The 18,108-nt window shown below is 41.6% G+C and overlaps 1 protein-coding gene across 4 annotated transcripts in view; it reads right to left on the minus strand.

The window, feature by feature from the left end:
- The window catches only part of Kiaa1328 (KIAA1328 ortholog), a 335,550-nt gene that overhangs the window by 72,362 nt on the left and 245,080 nt on the right, over nucleotides 1-18,108 (minus strand). For 3 of the 4 annotated variants that reach the window (XM_029563282.1, XM_008832505.3, XM_029563283.1), the window contains 2 exons: nucleotides 9,287-9,468; nucleotides 1,200-1,308 (listed from right to left, as the gene is read on the minus strand). In XM_029563282.1, coding sequence (XP_029419142.1) covers nucleotides 1,200-1,308; nucleotides 9,287-9,468 — 291 coding nt within the window. The remainder of the gene's footprint in view (nucleotides 1-1,199; nucleotides 1,309-9,286; nucleotides 9,469-18,108) is intronic. The other variant, XM_008832506.3, reaches the window with a different exon arrangement.

Here is an 18,108-nt window from a genome sequence, read left to right on the forward strand (position 1 = left end):
GTAGACCAGGCTAGACTTAAACTCACAGAGATTCACCTGCCTCTGCCTCCCAAGTGCTGGGATTAAAGGTGTGTGCCACCACACTCAGATTGACATGTTTTTATTTTACATGTATGAATGTTTTGCCTGGAAGTATATAAGTCCACTGTGTGTGTGTGCGTGTGTGCCTGCCTGTCTGTCTGTCATGCCCACGGAGGCCAAAAAAAGGCACTTGATACCCTGGAACTGGGTGCTGGGAACTGAACCCAGGTCCTCTGCAGGGAGCAGCCAGTGCTTTTAACCACTGAGCATCTTACTATCTCTGACTTCCCAGGTCTTTATAATGCCTGTCCTTTGGGCTCCAGAATTAAACGCACCGCAAAAAGGGCCACAATTAGAGCAGTCACTGGCTCTTAAAGATGCCTCACTTTGGCTTCTGTGCTTATATAGGACTTGGCTAAAATACAGCTCTATAGAGAATGAAGAGTCAAAGCTGTTTTCCTTCCTGAAATAACTAAAGAATAAATTTTTATAGTATACCTTTCAAATCATCTGCTTTGAGATTAACAATTTAGGCATTTTTATTTCCTAAATTCAATCAAATCTGAATTAAACTACAAATTAAGTCTTAAAATCTATATTCATGCGATAAGATGCAAGGAATTTAAGTGCACAAAACCAGCTATATCCCCAAGGAAACATAAACCAAGCTCTTTTAGAATGGATGTTTATGTACTGAGCCTTAAGTGTGCAGTATGGGAGTTGGCATAGATATGAGAATTTCTAAATAATGTATTTCTTTCCCTGACTCCAGAAATGGCTGATCAAATGATTAGCCCTTCTAAAGTCTTTGGTATAAATGAACACCAATATACCTTTAGCACAAAAGCCACTGCAATTTTCAGAATTAAATTAGTTACTTAAAACTGTAATCCAAATACATTACCATACATGATCAACTAGGAAGGACCAACTGCTAAGCAGTTTCCAATGAAGGACAGAATTAGCTTTAGATGTCTATGGAAATCCTTGCCAGTTGTCTTCATCATGTCAGAAAGTGCACATATAGAGACAAGAACTCTGTGTGGTTGAATCTGGTCAAATATATACCCTTCATAATAAATCTTGAGTAAGATCATGGAAACTCTCAAGATTTCTTCAATCTTGACTTAAAAACACTCATATAGAGAATGTAAAATTGAAGGCTCTCTTAAGCTCACCGTGAGGTGTTGTGCTGGGATGGGGACAAGGCTGTGGTCACAAGGTCCTTTGAGCTTCTTTTTGGCATAGGAGATGTGGATGCATCTTTTCTAACTCCTGTCACAGTCTCTGTGTGAACAATAAAGGAAATAATTTGGATATTCAACAAAAGACATGACAATACTTCAAGCAGTGACATTGATGTCGTAGGCATCCCCAAGCCTTAGAGACTTGCCACTGTCCACCCCCCTGAAATAGAGCAATGACACATGAAAAACTCTGGGCGTTTGGTTTTGTAAATACCAGTGAATCCCACTGCTTTACTTGAAAAACAATAAACAGGGGTCCCAGGGACTTCCCTAATTGATGGATGTACTTTAGGAATGTGTGATCCCTCATAACTGGAGAAACAACATGCACATCGTTCATTTTTCTAGAGAAAGGGACAATAACTTACTTTAAAATCTGAAAGAGTTTGGGATCCCCAAAAGATCAAATTTATTCTCTTTTAATTACCAAAGTTTATTTTTTGTTTCCAAAAGCTATATGATAGTTTTTAGTATCTGTTCTGATTTAATATTAAGTATGCCAGCGACGATGTAGTTATATGTGTTCACAGAACTACACATCCCTATATTTCCACATATAAACACAAATACATCACATACTTTAAAAACGTAAGTGCTGGAAAGACCGCTATCCATTAGGCTGATCAACTTCATGTATAAATGCTGTGTTTCTATACCGTAGATATACCTCTATGTTTTTGCATATACAGATGGAACTAAACAGAAGGGATTATTTCCAATTTATATGTAGCTGGATGTCTGCCCATCCATCAATCAATATCTCTGGTAACTTTTTCTTAGAGTTCAAAGATTAAGAATCTCTTCTTCTGGGCCCTTTGTTGAAAACAGCTGAACTGTATCTTATGTTCAGTTCAGCATAAGGAATACATTAGAAAGAAAATGTCAGCATACTGTCTTCGCAGATCAAGCAGCAGCAGTGGCCACAGTGCCACCCAGGCCCCAGCTCCAGCATCCAGCCCACCCACATTTCCTCGGAGTCAGGCACGTTCTGATGATTGTTTCATTTTGCTTTAACATACATGCACTTGGTTAAAAAAAATGTAATTTAGCTTTGTTTCTTTTGAGATTTATAGACGCTAAAACATATTCTTTAAAAAATTCTCTTGAGACTTCTCAATATTATTGTCTGTAGGTCTGGCGAGAGGGCTCAGCTGGTAAGGGCACTGGCTGCTCTTGCAGAGGACCCAGGTTTGGTTCCCAGCACCCACACAGTGGCTAACGACTCTCTGTAACTCCAGCCTGGGGAATCTGGTGCCCTCTTCTGGTGTCCTTGGACACTGCACACAGCTGTGCTTCCATTCATGCAGGCAGAACACTCAATAGAATAAAAATATCTAAATGGGGCTGGAGAGATGGCTCAGTGGTCAAGAACACTGTTCTTGCAGAAGACCTAGGTTTGAATCCCAGCACCCACATGGCAACTAACAACTGTCCATAACTCCAGTTCCAGGGGATCCAACGGCCTCTTCTGTCCTCCGAGGGCACTGCGTGACACAGGTGCACTTACCTAGTTTCAGGCAATACACGCATACACATAAAAATAATAAATAAAATATTAAAAAAATAACTAAACAAAAATCTAGAAGGTACTCTGTCTGTGAGGTCTGTCTCCGTAGCGAGCTCTTTGCCACCGCAGACACCATGGCTGCTCTGCTGCAGGTGGGTGTTGGCGGTCGCTCCGGGCCAGAAGCTAGCTACTTAGCCACCTGCCCCTGCCGACACTTGAGCCTTCCTTCTTCCCAGCTGCAAGCGAGGCCCCTGTGATTCTGTGTGTGTGTGTGTGTGGGGGAACCAGTGGGTGCTCATTCACAATTCCAGCCAGTCCTATAAAAATGTTCAAGTTTACAATTCTCTCCCCTCCCACATCTTTCTCCCTCCCTCCTTATCTAATAAGGCAGGGTCAATACACAGTGAAAGGTCAGATAAAATAAATATATTAGGTTTTGGCGGCCAGACAACTAATGTCACAGCTATTCAATTCTATTATAGCAATGAAAACAGCCACAGTCAGTACGTACGAAAAAAGGCACGGCCGTCTTCCGTAACCCTTATTTATAATAGGGAGTATGCCGGATTCGACTTACAGTTCAAGTTCCTTGTCTTGTTCCTAAAATTGAGGGGGGTTGTCAGTCTTTTACGGAATGTTGGATTTTGTTAAGGTTCCCCCCCCACCCCCACGTGCAAACTGAGACGATCATGTGACTTTACCTTCTTTCTGTGAATGCGGTGAATTACACTGATTGATTTTTCTACCTTGAGCCACCTTCGCGTTCCTGAGGTAAATCCCACTTGGTCATGATTTATAATCCTTTTAATATGCTGCTACGTTCAGCTTGCTACTATTTTGTTTGGGACATTTTCATACATATTTATAAGGGATACTTGTCTACAGTCTGCTGGCAGTGTCTGCCTGGCTCTAGATCAGGGCCTCTTAGAGTGAGTTTGGAGGTAATCCTTCCTCTTGTATTTCATGGAAGAGTTTGAGAAGGATTTTTGTTAATTCTTAAAGATTGAAATTTGCCTGTGAAGCTATTTGGTCCTGGCTTATCTTTTTCTGGAGGATCAAAAAAAATTTATTGCTGCTCTAGGTCTGTACAGATTCTCCGTATACTCTGGAGTTAGCCTGGCAGTTTGTTCTAGGAATTTCCATCTCACTGGGTCTGTACTTCCCAGCCTTTCCTTGCCTCCTCTTGTCTTAGGAAGCAGCAGTGTGGTCACTTGATTTCAACATTTTCAGGGAACGCCCTGCATGCAGCTGCTTCTGTCCTTCCACAGCTCAGAGTGAGGCAGAACAAGAAGCAAGACCTTGTGTCAGTGCTTTGGGGAACCCAATGACGGGTCACAACAGACCCTGGCACATTGAGACTAGGGTCACCTCAGCCTCGGCTGATATCTTCAAAATTGACGCCATGCTAGGGCAGGGGCTGGGTAAAGCTAAGGCCCCACCAAGTTCCACGGCGTTTCTAGAATCCTCACTTTCTTTAGAGCCCTGATAAGGTAGACTCTGGCGGTGTGGGTCTTCAGTGTTCCTGGGAGAGAGTGAGCACTACAGCCACTCACCCCACCATTTTCACTGACATTCTCTGATACCAGAACCTGAAAACTTACTACCAAAAAACCCCACCCAACACACACACACACACACACACACACACCATTATATCTCAATATTTCACAGTTAGTATAATCATCACATTAATGAAAGAAAAAACATGATTACTATAGTTTGGATAGGAAATGTTACCCTCAAAGCTCATGTATTGAAAAAGTTGGTCCCTAGTTAGTGGTGCCATTTTTAGAGGTTCTAGAAGAAAGTAAGTCATGGGCTGAAGGGGTGGGGAGCATAGTGTCCCTGGCCCCTTCTGTCTCTTTCTCTTCCTACCTCTCAAGAAACAAGGTGCCATCACCACACATGCTGTTCTGCCCAAGTACAGGAGGACAAGCAACCATGAACCAGAGTCTCTGAGACTGAGAAAAACAACCCTGTCCACCAGCACAGAAAAAGCACTGGATGAAATCAGACATCCTCTGTGACAAAGACTCTCAACAGGCCAGGAGGGTATTTTCTCAGCCTGATAAAGAGCAATTAAAAAGAGCATAAGCTATGATCACACTTAATGGGTAAAAGACTGTCCCCCAGATCTGGAAGAGGTATGCAAGTATTCTTTAACATTTTATTTTACATTAGAATGGAACTACTAGGTAACCAAGAAAGAAAAATAAAACACATAACTATGGAAAGGAAAATGTTTTTTATGGACTGAATTGAAAACCCCACCCCCCAAAGTCTATATCCCCAACACTCCAGAATGTTGCTGCACTTGGAGACACTGACTTTAAAGAGGTAATTAATGTTAAATGAGTAAGGCCTAATGCGGTATGATGGCTGAGCCCGAATGTTTGGAAGGAGAGACACCTGGGAGGCACACGCAGCAAAAACAGCATGTGAAGTCACAGTGAGAAGAGGGCCCCTGGGCCCGCCAGGGAAGGGGCCTCGGGTGGAGCTGATCAGAGAAAGCAGGCGGGACGTGCAGGACTCATGAAAACGTGCTACATCTGAACTGGTGCTTACATGGGTGCAAGCAACTGTCAAACTTACCACACTACATCCAAGACCTGTGCAATTTTATTGTATATAATTAAACTTCAGTCAGAATAAAAGGAAATGAAACAATGCCCACGGTTTTCCTGACTTCCTGGGCAGTGCTATTTTAAGGCTTCACTCTGCTCTTTTCCTTTGACATTAGCAATCAATCACCATAAGGACTTTGAAGGGCTAAGCACACATTCTGCTTAAATCACTAAATCACTCCAGGCACTGAGGTCGAAAGGTCTAAGTGATTAGGTCCTTATTTGGGGAAAATGAAACAAGGGCAGAGAAAGAAAAATCAATATATTTAATGTTATGCTGATCCAGTCAACAGACATATAACGAGTTAAGCATGTTCTAGGACATGGGGACGTGAAAGTTAGTCTAGTGAGAGAAAACCTAAAATGAGTAACAAATAGGTACATTAGATGGTGCATTAGATGGTGCTTTGAAATACTTACTGCTCTCCATCGCAGAGGATGGGCAATGCGGATACTCTGACTTCACTGACAATGTTCCATATTTACAGCAAGTTTAACTCTTAAGATAGGCTCTTACATTTGAATTCGTTTTTAGTGAACCAGGCAGAATGATTTATTCTACATGTCTGGGTGTTTTCATAGCCCTCCAGGGTGCTTGTCTTCTGTCTGTGTGCTGTTGATGAAGACATCAATGCTTAGCATTGCTTTCATCTCACACTGCTGGGAATCAGTACGTTTTGTTATGATTAAGTATGAATAATGATAGTAGTAATGAAGGAAATGTAGGTAAACGACCCTTAGAGGAAGATGGACGCAGCCTCTGCACTTTGGCTCTTCCAGCTTACTATTCCTTCATTGTGTCTCCGGTATTTAACCACCACTGTGGGTACAGGCACACTCAAGGAACCACGAAGAGCACTAGAGATCACTGCTCACTTGAGTTGAGTCTTTAATAATCATTTTCCATTTTAAGAAGTATTTGAGAGCCTCTCAGGGAACTCAAGCACTGACAGCAGCTATGTAAGATTAGATGGTCCAAGAAACCCCCAAAGATAAAATGAAGGGCATGCTCAACACCACCAACTAACCCGGAATTGATCTGGAGCAAGATTCTGCCGAAGCTATAAAGGAACTTAGTGATCCATATAAAGGAGCAAACAGGAGGTCCCCCAACATACCAGAGAGCTCCAGAATGACTTTCAGCTGGAATTCAGGAAGGGCAGTGCCAACCCCATGGTCTAATGTTTTAATTCTGGAACTTGTGTTCAGTGACTTCAGCTCTAGCTATTCCATCAACATCACAGGAAAAATGCCTTTAGTTTCAAGGGCGTTTAGGCCAGGGCAACAGTAATTTTTCAGGAAAGAAGGGTTCTAGACAAGGTGGGAAAGAATGTTTGGCTGTGGGATGGAAGGGATGGGGAGGAAGACCAAGTGTTTCCAAATTTATGCCTTTAAAAATTCTTGACCCATTTGGATTTTTCAAAGCACTGTCTCCTCATTCCACACAGCAAAGTAAAAGCAGCTAAAATGTAACATTCTATGTGTGGATAGAAGAAAAAGTTTATGCTGTAAGTGTAATTCTGACAAGACTGTACCATTTTTGTTATCACAAGGCTGCCCTTTGACTCAAGAGAGTAGTCTCTTTTATACATTTAGCATCCATAAAATTGGCAGAATGGTGAGGAGGATAGGCGAGAGAAAGGAGAGACTGGTAATAAAGATTAATGGTCCTGCAGTAAATGTCCTGTACAGTACTTCATGATTAAAGGACAGTAACAAAAGAAACAAAGGATATAAAAGAGAAGAAATGTATACTAAAAGATTCAGTCACATTAAAAAGGGAAAGCAATCAAGGAGGTGCTAAACCAAGCAATGTAACTTGGGCAGTTAGTGCTGGGTCACTGGCCTTGTGATAACCAGGACACCCAGACCCATGGCACACACCAGGGAACGTTGCAGTCCACCTGCTGCTGGTGCTGCAGCAAAGGCCAAGCCGATACCTCCAGCCTGTCTCTGATCTGCACACACCAGCCCTGCAGTGGCAGAACCACTCAAGGGGGCAACTTCATGTACCTTCAGTGCTCAGGCAGATCATAGTTTTGCAAATGTCTCTATTAGAACAAAAGAGAGAAATACAAGACAGTCTTTTCTACGAGTGGAAGAATTTCATTGTTCATGTGAATAACTTAAAATGCAACAAAACACAGTTTTAAAAAGATAAAAAGGTTTTCTATATTATTTTCATGGAAACACTACAACCTCCCATTCACTAAAGAAAGAAGGGAAAAGAGGGACTAGGAGAGCTGCTGAGAAAGAAAACCAAGAGTGCAGTGCCCTGGAAACTACACATCAGTAGTAGCTTTCTCTGTTAAACTGATTGGTATAGCAACACTACAAAATGATGATTAGGATTCATTGTGCACAACAAAAAGTGTTGAGAAGTCAGCAGACTACACAGCAGAAAGTAATGGGTTCTGAACTCCTGTTAGTCAAAAATGATTCTGTTTCAAATTAGAAATTGATTTTTTTTTTTTTTTTTTTTGGACAGCAGCCCTTTGTAGGCTTCTTGCTTCTGTAGCTGGGCTTGGGAGAGACTGACCTCCACCACAGCCAGGGCTGGTCTGATGTTGCCTTTCTCAAGCACCTTTTCAAGAGCTGCTTTCTAATGGTGCTATGGTCTTAACCAATAACACAAGTTATTTGTCCCTTTGCTATTATACTATTTTTTTTTTTGCCATTTTATTTTAGTGCTAACACACAAGATGAATTTGTTGACATGTTAACAGAACAGTATGTTAAGCCTTGCAGGGTAACCAGCAGACCAGTTCTGGCAGATTCTCCCCTTTCCAAAATGCAATAGCTAAGAATAGGGAGGAATGAAGCACCCATCACTGAAATACTATTACCAGAGAAAGCAGAGGCTAACTCAGTAGGCCTTCTGAGTTTAAACTGTGTTTTAGGTATCCTCGCCTAAAAGGAGGCCTCCACCATCTGTCCTCAGTGGAGGGCTGTAGAATGTTTGCCTTATGTCAAAGACAAATAGTGGAGTCTCCCTTTTGAAGCTCAAAATAATATTCATCTCTCAATTACTAGGGAGAGGAAGAAACCATGTCTAGATTACTCATAATTAACCCTGTAATAAAGCATAGCAGAGCTGGAGGCCATTAAGGAAAGGCAGGGTGAGGCACATACAAGATTTTCTCACAGAACACGCCTGCTTTCAAATAACCAAACATGAAAGCTGTTTGAGAGATTATGAGAAGTTGGTTGCTTAACACAAGCAGAAGGAGCTTAGCTGGGAAGAGGGAGTAGGTAAAGAAATCAAGGTTATCAGCTGTGACCAGGGACAACAAAGTGTGGTAAAGAGGCTGGAGCAGAGGCGGAGAGAGACTACTGCTTCCCGCACCTCTCCACAGTGAGGCTCCTTCCTTGCCTTAAGGCTTGCCAGGGGAGATTATACCCAGAGCCACTCCAGAAGCAACTGGGAAACACAAATTTCTTTCATTCAACATTTCATAGCTATTTATACTTGATTTCTGTTAAAACCTAGATAGAAATAGGAAGAATTATCTGCACTTCGAAGACTGCTAGGCACTATTTGCCGCAGCGCTGTGAGTTCTGTTTTAGCCACAATGTGAAGCTGCTCGCGGCATCCCCTCCACACACCACACACTGCCAGCCAGCTGAGTAGTGATTCTTTCTCGGCCTTACTTTTCCAGGAGAGAGCTACGTCTGACTCTGTTCTTTGTACTCACTCAGAACGTCCTCAACTCACTGTGTGATGTGCCCCTCCCCTCCGTGGCACCACACGTTTAGGTGCGCCTGCGAAGCTGATTCCAGCCCAGCATTGGGGCCGTCACCTGCTGCTGCTCACTCACTGGCGTCCAGGCACCAGCAACCTCCTTCCTTGGTAGCTTCTCTTCCGCTGAGACAGACGGTAAACTTACCTCTTTGGGGTCTGCGGGTATTTTTTTCTTGACACACCCACCGGTCACCATCTTCCATGTGTGACTGAAACCCAACTGTCTTCTTCTCCTTCCTGCTCTGTCCACTGTTCGGAGAGTCTTGGCACGTTTTACAGGAAGATGAGGTTCCAGGTAGCCATCCATCACATTTTGACTTTAATAAACTGAAAGAGGAAGCATGAATGGATTGTATAGGGTACAGGAGAGGACACAGAGCACATGAAGATATTCAAATTTAGCATGAGTTGAAATGCACTTCACTGCAGTAAGGATCTTCTATTTTTTTAAACTGATGTATAATTTGAATATTTTTCCAAAGGGCTATTTTGTGTCTTGCCACAACAGATTTGGAGAAGAAATGATTTTAATGATTTCAATTCTCAAACCATACATTTGGGGTTGGGGAAATGAGAGTCTAGCCCATGACATTGCTAATAAAGTGACAGATTATAAGTAAGAATCAGAATATCTACAGACATAAGAAGCATGTTAAAGTGAGATGTGCAAATCTAACAGGCTTCCCAATTCTAAAACATCAGCGTTTGTAGCTAGGAGCAGTGCAGCGACCGGAGGCCAAGGGAAGTGAGCATGTTGCTAAGGAGGAATTTAAATGAACCTTATGGTCCAGGCCATCCAGACAGAAAAGGGAAAGGAGGAATGAAATGAGGCAGAAAAGTAAAGAGAGATGAAGGACATAGTCACGTAAGATCAAACAGAAACAAAAGCACAAAATGAATATAAAAACCTCTGGTGTGGCATATGTGAGAAATGGGCGAGAAGGAGCGAGCAGGCTAAAGACGAGGGCACACGGTGATGCACTGGGGCCTGGGACTCTGCGAGGGACTTGGGTCGGGGGGCAAGCTCTGTGCACAGCCATGCACAGTGCCACTGAAGACCAGCAGGGCAAATGGAGACCAAACCTCCCGAGCTCTGCAAGGGATGACCAACCACTGACTTTGCCAGATGCAAGCCAGAGGAGGAAGCAGAAGTGTGAGGAGAGTCGGCAGCTTTGATCAGACGCCACAGTTCTCACTAGGTGATAGAAAACAATGGTTGAAAATGAAGTGGGGATGTAGGGAAATTGGACACACTGAGACTCCAGTAAGGAGCAGGTCTGCAAGAAGAGCGCTGGCATTCGTGGCCTGTTAGTCACCAATGTGGCAGGAAGATGGGCTGTGTTCTCAAAAAAGACACCATTATGCACAGCCTGGTCGTAAATTTAAATCATCTGGAAATATTTTCGTAGGAGGGATGGCCTGAGTCTCACCCATTTGTAGAAACCGAATGGGCTGGTTTGAGATGGACCTTCTGCCGTTTCCAGCTCCTGTTTTTTCTCTCTTCTTTTTTTGAGACAGGGTCTCCCTGTAGCCCCAGCTGTCCTGGAACTCACTATGTAGACCAGGCTGGCCTTGAACTGACAGAGATCTGCCTGCCTCTGCCTCCAGAGTGCTGGGATTAAAGGCGTACGCCACCATGCCTGGCTTTCCTCTTTTTAAAGGCTCCCTAGGTGATTCTGCAATGGTGGCTGCTCCTTTGGGAAGATCATACCCACTCTCTGTGCCCAGATTTCTAAATTCTAAAGCACTGTTCTTGTGTATCAGCGGCTTTCCTCTTTTTAAAGGCTCCCTAGGTTGATTCTGCAATGGTGGCTGCTCCTTTGGGAAGATCATACACACTCTCTGTGCCCAGATTTCTAAATTCTAAAGCACTGTTCTTGTGTATCAGTTAAAACGAAGCATATAAACATGACTTAAGTTGCAGGAAAGAAATATGAATATGCCTGTTTAAAGAACTACAGGAACTAGTCCCAGGAGGTTGGGAGCCACTAGTGTTCTAGATATAGAGAAAAAAATAAGAAAGCAGACATAAGCCCTGGATGCCAGTCTTCCTGTCCACTGCCTCTTCACTGCCATATAAAGTGGCTTTCATGTACCCGAGGGGGACAAGCGCTTCCAACCTCATCTTCTAAGGAAGATGTAATTTCCTTACCATCAACTCTCATTTCCTGAGTAATTTTTCTAATGTTTAGCCATAGTTGAAAAATCATATCATAGCAAAGAGTGGGAAAAATGTAAAAAACGTTTATTAAAAAAATAATTCCTGGGGCTGGGGAGATGGATCAATGGTTAAGAGCAGTGGCTGCTCTTGAAGAGGACCCAGGTTCAGTTCTCAGTATCCACATGGCAGCTAACAACCATCCATAACTCTAGTTCCAGAGGAATCTGACAGCCTCTTCTGACCTTCATGGGCATTGCATGACACAGGTGCACTTACATGCATGCAGGCAATACACTCATACACATAAAAAATAAAAACAATAGTAGGCTGTAGAGAGGATGTCAAATTCTCCTCTGAAAAGGCGTCCCACCCCAAAACATGAAGGACTGCTGAGCTGGAGAAACTGGGAAGATGCAGCTGCAGGCAGGAGCACTCTCTTCCCTCTTACCTTTTCTTTATGGGTCTGTTCCTGCCTTGGGGGTCTGCCCCTCCTTTCCTATGAGGGAGAATGAACTGACTAACTACTGAAGACCATCTTAGACTTACAAGGACACCAGAGGAATCTATATTAAGAAGTTTTATTAACTAAGATGTGGCTTCACCCGGCTTGTGCCCCTTAAGATAAGTCTTTTTCTTCTGTCATTTCTCTAAGGCTTTATTGTTCTTTGTTGAAGATGCTATGCAAGCTGGAGTTGAAAACCACCTTGAGAATTACTCATTCTGTGGGTATGTATCACGTATGTAAGTAGTGCACGTACTGACAGATTTCTGGTTTTCTTCTTGCTAATCTCTCCTTTGTCAGAAAAGCCATATAGAACTTATAGAAGTTGAAGAAAAATTATAATTTTACAAAACCCGCACCCATCCCAGCCCAGCATACCCCTCCTAGGATGAAGCCATTCCTGTTCTCAGTAACAGGACCCATGAATGACCAGCTTGCCCGTGGATATCCTCCTCCTCTTCCTCCTCCTCCCCCCCCTCCTCCTCCCCCTCCTCCTCCTCCTCCTCCTGCCAGAACACCTGGTAACAGCTCAGTATCAGTGTGAAGTCCTCCTCACCGTGGAAATGCTCTGCAGTCTATGCTGCGGTGCTTCATCCTCTGTGGACTTCCTTTTACACCACTTGGGCTTAAGATAGAAAATTTCATATCTACGATACCAAGCAGGGATCAAAGTTCACTGCCCCCCAGTATCCATATGGTGGGTAAAAAAATGTCCTAACTCCAGTTCCAGGGGATATGACGCCCTCTTTCTGCCTTTGTGGGCAGTGCATGCAGGCGAAACACTCATACACATAAAATAAAAAAAAAAACACAAAAATAAAGAATGAAGGAGGGAAGAAAGGAGGGAGGGAGTCTGTCTCAATAAAATTTTGGCAAACAGAATTCAATAATACATTAGAAGGCCATACACCACCAAACTGGTTTTATTCCAGGGATGTAGGGATGGCAACATAGACAAATCAATAATCACAGACTTAAGGAGAGACAATGCATGATTACTTCAGAAGAGCTCTTCATAGTAAAAGCCCTGAGGAGACTAAGAACGGAGGGGATATACTCTAACATAATAAAAACTGCACAGAACAGGCCCACAGCCAGCATTTAACCAAGTGAGGAAAAACTAAGAGCATTTACTCTAAAACCAGGAATCACATAAGGTTGTGCATTCTCTCCAATCTTATTCAATATAGAGCTTGAAGTCTTAGCTAGAGCAGTAAAGGCAGGAGAAGAAATAAAAGTGATAAACATAGGAGAGAAAGAAGCTGAATTATCCTACTTTGTCAGCAAAATGGTCCTATATGTAAAAGACTCCAAAGACTATCAGAAAACAGTTCGATCTGATACATTTTCAGCAAAGTAGCAAGATACCAACTCAACATACAAAAATCAATAGTTTTCCTATATAGCAATGTAGAACACGGGTTACCAGCACATTGAAGAAGGAAACTAGCTCCTTATCTTTCTTCCTATACAAAAATAAATTTAACCTGAATCTCAAAAATTCCTAGAGGAAAACACTTGGCTCCATTAGGTCAGGAAATAGTTTTAGGAATTTACGAATAAGATTGAATGAACTTAAAAATCTTCACAGGAAAGGACACAACATCAGAGTGAAGAATAGAAAAATATGTGAAAACTGTTCATATGATCAGTGGTTAATACCTAGCACATATAAAGAATTACAAATTTTAAACACCACAATATAAAATTGCCCAATCAAAAGATGGAGAAATTACTCAAATAAACAGTTCGCAAAAGAAGAAATACAAATATCCAATAAATGTATGAAAAAATGTTCAATATCCTTAGGTACCAGGAAAATGTGAAAAAAGAAATGCTAACAAATGCTGGCCAGGATGTGGGGAAAGAGAAGACATCATATACTACTGGTAGGACTGAGACTTGGTGTGGCCACTGTGGAGACCAGCATGGAAGTCCCTATACCCACAGGCTCCTGCTGCAGCACTTCTGAGTATACGCAAAGGGTTCTAAGGCAGCACAGCAGAGAGGTAGTGTGCCTGTGTGCTGACAGCTGCACTACTCACAATAGCCAAGATACAGATGCAGCGTAGATTCTCAGCAGATGAGCAGATAAAGAAAATGTGGCATATGCACACAATGGGTTTTACTCAGCTATAAAAAAGAATGAAACGATGTTATCTGCAGGAAAAGGGATCAAATTGGAGAGAAACATGTTCAGTGAACTGATCCAAATGAAGACACATATTGCATGAATTGCCTCAGACATGCAATCTAGATGCGTGTGTGAGTATATATGTACATACATAGGCATAATGTATAACATATATAGGATATGAAAATAGAGGACAACTATGAGGCTGGAAGGATGGTAAGGGGGGGGACAACATGTTGCATGTTTGCTCTCATGTGGAATATATATGGAGCACGTGAAGGCAGAGGGGGCAGGTGGAAGGTGATTAGTGAAGGGTAGGAAGGACACATGAGGGTAGCAGGGACTAAATATGATCAAGGACAATGATGTCACAATGAAAACCATGATGCCTAATCTAACTAAAATATTAAGGAAGGGAAAGTTCAGAAGCAGATTAGATCCCTGATGTTCTATAGGCCCCCATTCAAGTCCTAGATAGCTTACCGCTGGATTTCCTTTATATGGAAAAAAATAAATCCTCACATGCTTAGGCAAGTAAGCCAAGCAAGCAAACAGCTCATATTGCCATGGCTGATAAACTCTGCTCTAGTGTCTGAGTGAACTAGACATGGAGAAGACACTGATATTACTTCTTTAGATGTTGGATGGGACTCAGAACTGAAACTTGACAGGCCTTTAGTTTTACTTATGGAAAGGTTTTTAAGTCAGAAATTAAGTTTCTTTAACAAATATAGGGCTTCAGATTTTAAATGTTTTACCTAAATTTTGCATAGTGTTGAATTATCAAATGCGCTTGCAAAAATTACAACATTCCTTAATTACTTAAAAATATCATTAGAACCTAAACTAATATCTTCCTTTTCTATTCCTGACATTGATAATTTGTTTTTCAAGCTATAGCAGGTTGCCATACTGAAAAGACTTACTGATTTTATTTGTATTCCCTAGAAGGCAACTTTAGCTCTGTTCTTTATTGTTTTTCTTTTTCATCACAAGATTTACCAGTCAGTGCTTGCTGTAGGTTGGTGACAGAACACCATGCCCTGGGAGCTGCTGGGAGACCCGGGTCTGGCACAGCAGCACAGGCTTTAAGGTCTGAATCAGTTGGAACAAGAGAAAGTTCAGATCTTAGAAAAAGGTTCCTTGTAAATTTCTCTAACAAAGACAAAAATGAAGTTACAAGAACATACAATGAAGTTTGGAGAAGAGTCCCTCCAGTGCAAAGGAGCTTTAGGAGCACTGGGTTCTGGGAGATCTTCCTCACAAAGCACAAAAATCAAACCTGTTTAACTTCAAGGTGATTTGCTAGAAGTCCAACTGCTGATATGAGCAAAAATTAATAGCCTTCAGAGAATGATAATAAAATTCACATCTTCAGATTTATCAGCCATAATATTCAGGATATGGTACAAATTACCAGGCATGAAAAGAAAGAAAATGTGATACACAGATGGGGAAAATTAATTAGTTAACTAAAATCAACTGACAGATATCCCAGATGATGAACCTGGTAGATGATAAGGACTTTATTTAAAACCACTTTTAAGAATGTAAATGGTTCCTGATTAGGATGGTTTGTATAAAACGTTCTCACAGACTCATGTGTTTGAACACTTGAGCTCTAGCTGGTAGCACCATTCTTCAAGTTGTGGAAATTTCAGTAGGTGGGGCCTCACTAGAGGAAGTAAGACTCTAGGGGTGGACCTTGAGGGTTACATCCTGACTTTGCTTCCTGACCGCCCAGATAGGAACAAATTCCTACCACCACATGCTGGTTATTCCTATAGCCATACCTTCCCCACCATAATGGACTTTACCCCTTAAACCATCAGCCATAATAAATCTTATCCAGGTACGTTATTATGGCAAGGGGAATAGTAACTAACACAGTTTCATTAGAACCTTCTCATCTTGTGGTAGTGTGAAAACATATAATTATATAAACATACTATGTTTTTGTGTTTTCAACACAATATTTAATAAATTATATGATATAGTCAATGCTTTACAATAAAACAGGCTTTGTTTTAGATGATACTGCCCAGTTATCATGTAATATAAGAGTTTAGAACATGTTTAAGGTTGAGAAAGCTAAGTTATGATGTTTGACATGCTAAGTATATTAAGAATATTAAAAATCATGATAATTCCTTTCATCAATATTTTAATGCTTCAGAAATATTTGGTTATCATCTATTAAAAATATTTATTTTTAAAAACTTGACACATGTATATAATGAAAAATAATCATATCTGTCTCCATTACCCCTCCAGCTCCCCCCATAATCCCCCAATCTGCCCCTCCCAATTTTATATTGTTAAAAAACATGGAGCTGCCATACGTGCACAGGTGTGGGGTCATCCCCTGGAGTATAGGAAAGAGACCAGAGGCTATATCCTCAGTTGACTGACTCGCGCTCCCCAGCAACTATTCACTGCCAATCGCTCCTCAGTATGAGATGGGACCTAGAGATCTATGTCAGAATTTTGGCTGATGTGATCTTGTGTGGATCTTGTATAGGTAACCATAGCTGCCATGAATTAATGACTATGATAGCCATGTCATGTCAGAAGACTGCATGCCACAACAACTTCCCATCCTCTGGCTCTTATGTTCCTTCTGATTCCTCTTCCTCAAAGTTCCATGAGTACTGATGGTGGCAGGTTAATAGAGATGACCTGTTTAGGGCTGAGCATTCAGTCATTGATTCTAAGTACTTTGACCAGTCAGTCACTTCTCCATTGACTGCGGTCCACTGCAAAAAAAGAAAAAAAAGCTTTTCTGACCAAGGATGAGAGCAACCCAGGTCTGTCAGTGCTAGGAGCTAGTCTTAAGTATGTCTCTGACTTATGATAATTTCAAGCCATTGATTATTAGGGAATCAAGAAGGAGTTATGTGCTGATGGATATAAAATAAAGCAAAATCTTAATGAATGAACAAAGAGATAGGCAGGTGCTTAGACTATTAGAGCTAGATGGAGTTCTTAGAACCAAAATTCCAGTACCTGATAGAAAAACTGAGAAGTGGAAATGGAAGCCTAAATACTAAGTGAATTTTCTGACAGTACCGACAGACATAATCTAATCTGGAAAACGGGAAAAGCTGAAGAACTGAGCAGTCAGGGGACTTAGGGGCAGAATGAAACTGAGGGTGGGGCAGAAAAACACTGGAAGAAATAAGCACCAAAGATAGTGGCAGAACATTTTCTAATCTGATGAAAACCTTTGTAAGAGAATCCTTCAACCAACTTGAGAAACAGCTGATTACATACAGAAAAATGATATTGCAAAGGGTATTCTGCTCAAACCACAACAGAAATGGCCAGATGACCAGCACCGTCTCTACACTGCCAGTGCAGTCACCTAGGAATTTTGTCTTACAAAAACATTCCCTCAAAAATCAAGGAGAAAAAGCATTTTTAGATTAAAATAGGAAAATCTTGTTGCCAGAACACCTGCATTACAAGAAAAACAGGATGTTTTTCAAGTTGAAGGAAAATGACACCAGATGGAAATCTGGATCTATAAAGAGAAACGAAGGGTGTCAGAAATAGTACATGTGTGGATGGATAGAAAAGGCTGTGTCTGCTTATGTGTCTTTTTATTTCCTGAAAAATGTACTATTTCTAGTTTTGAGAATTTTACAGAGTATTGTATTTGTATTGCTTCTTTACTCCCCGAGTCCTCCTCCAACTCCTCCCATTGCCCACTACTCACTCTCAATTTGAAAAACATGAATTCTCAAGACAAAACTGTTAACACTGTGTTGCATGGCTTACAATGTACTGAGATACAAAGGATATGACAATAATACCACAAATAACAGGGGCATAAATATCCTCACGCAATAGGATAAAACCTTACATGTTACATCAAATGGAATGGCATTACTGCTACAGACTGTAACAAGTTCAGGAAGCATACTGAACTGTTTACAGATCACTAAAATGTACAGCTAGAGAGTTAACCGAGAGATGATATTCTCTTCTTTCTTTCAAAAAGGAGAAGAAAAAGGGAAACAAGCAGGGCATGGTGGCACATGTCTGTAACCTCAACTCTTGGGAGGCAGAGGTAAGCAGACTGCTTTGAATGTTAACCAGCCTGAGAAACATAGTGAGATTCAGTCCAGTCTGTGCTACAGAGTTCTTGAGACCCTGTCTCAAAAAAAA

Source organism: Nannospalax galili, unplaced genomic scaffold, assembly GCF_000622305.1.
Source record: "Nannospalax galili isolate Female #2095 unplaced genomic scaffold, S.galili_v1.0 scaffold15, whole genome shotgun sequence".
NCBI classification, from domain to species: Eukaryota; Metazoa; Chordata; class Mammalia; order Rodentia; family Spalacidae; genus Nannospalax; species Nannospalax galili.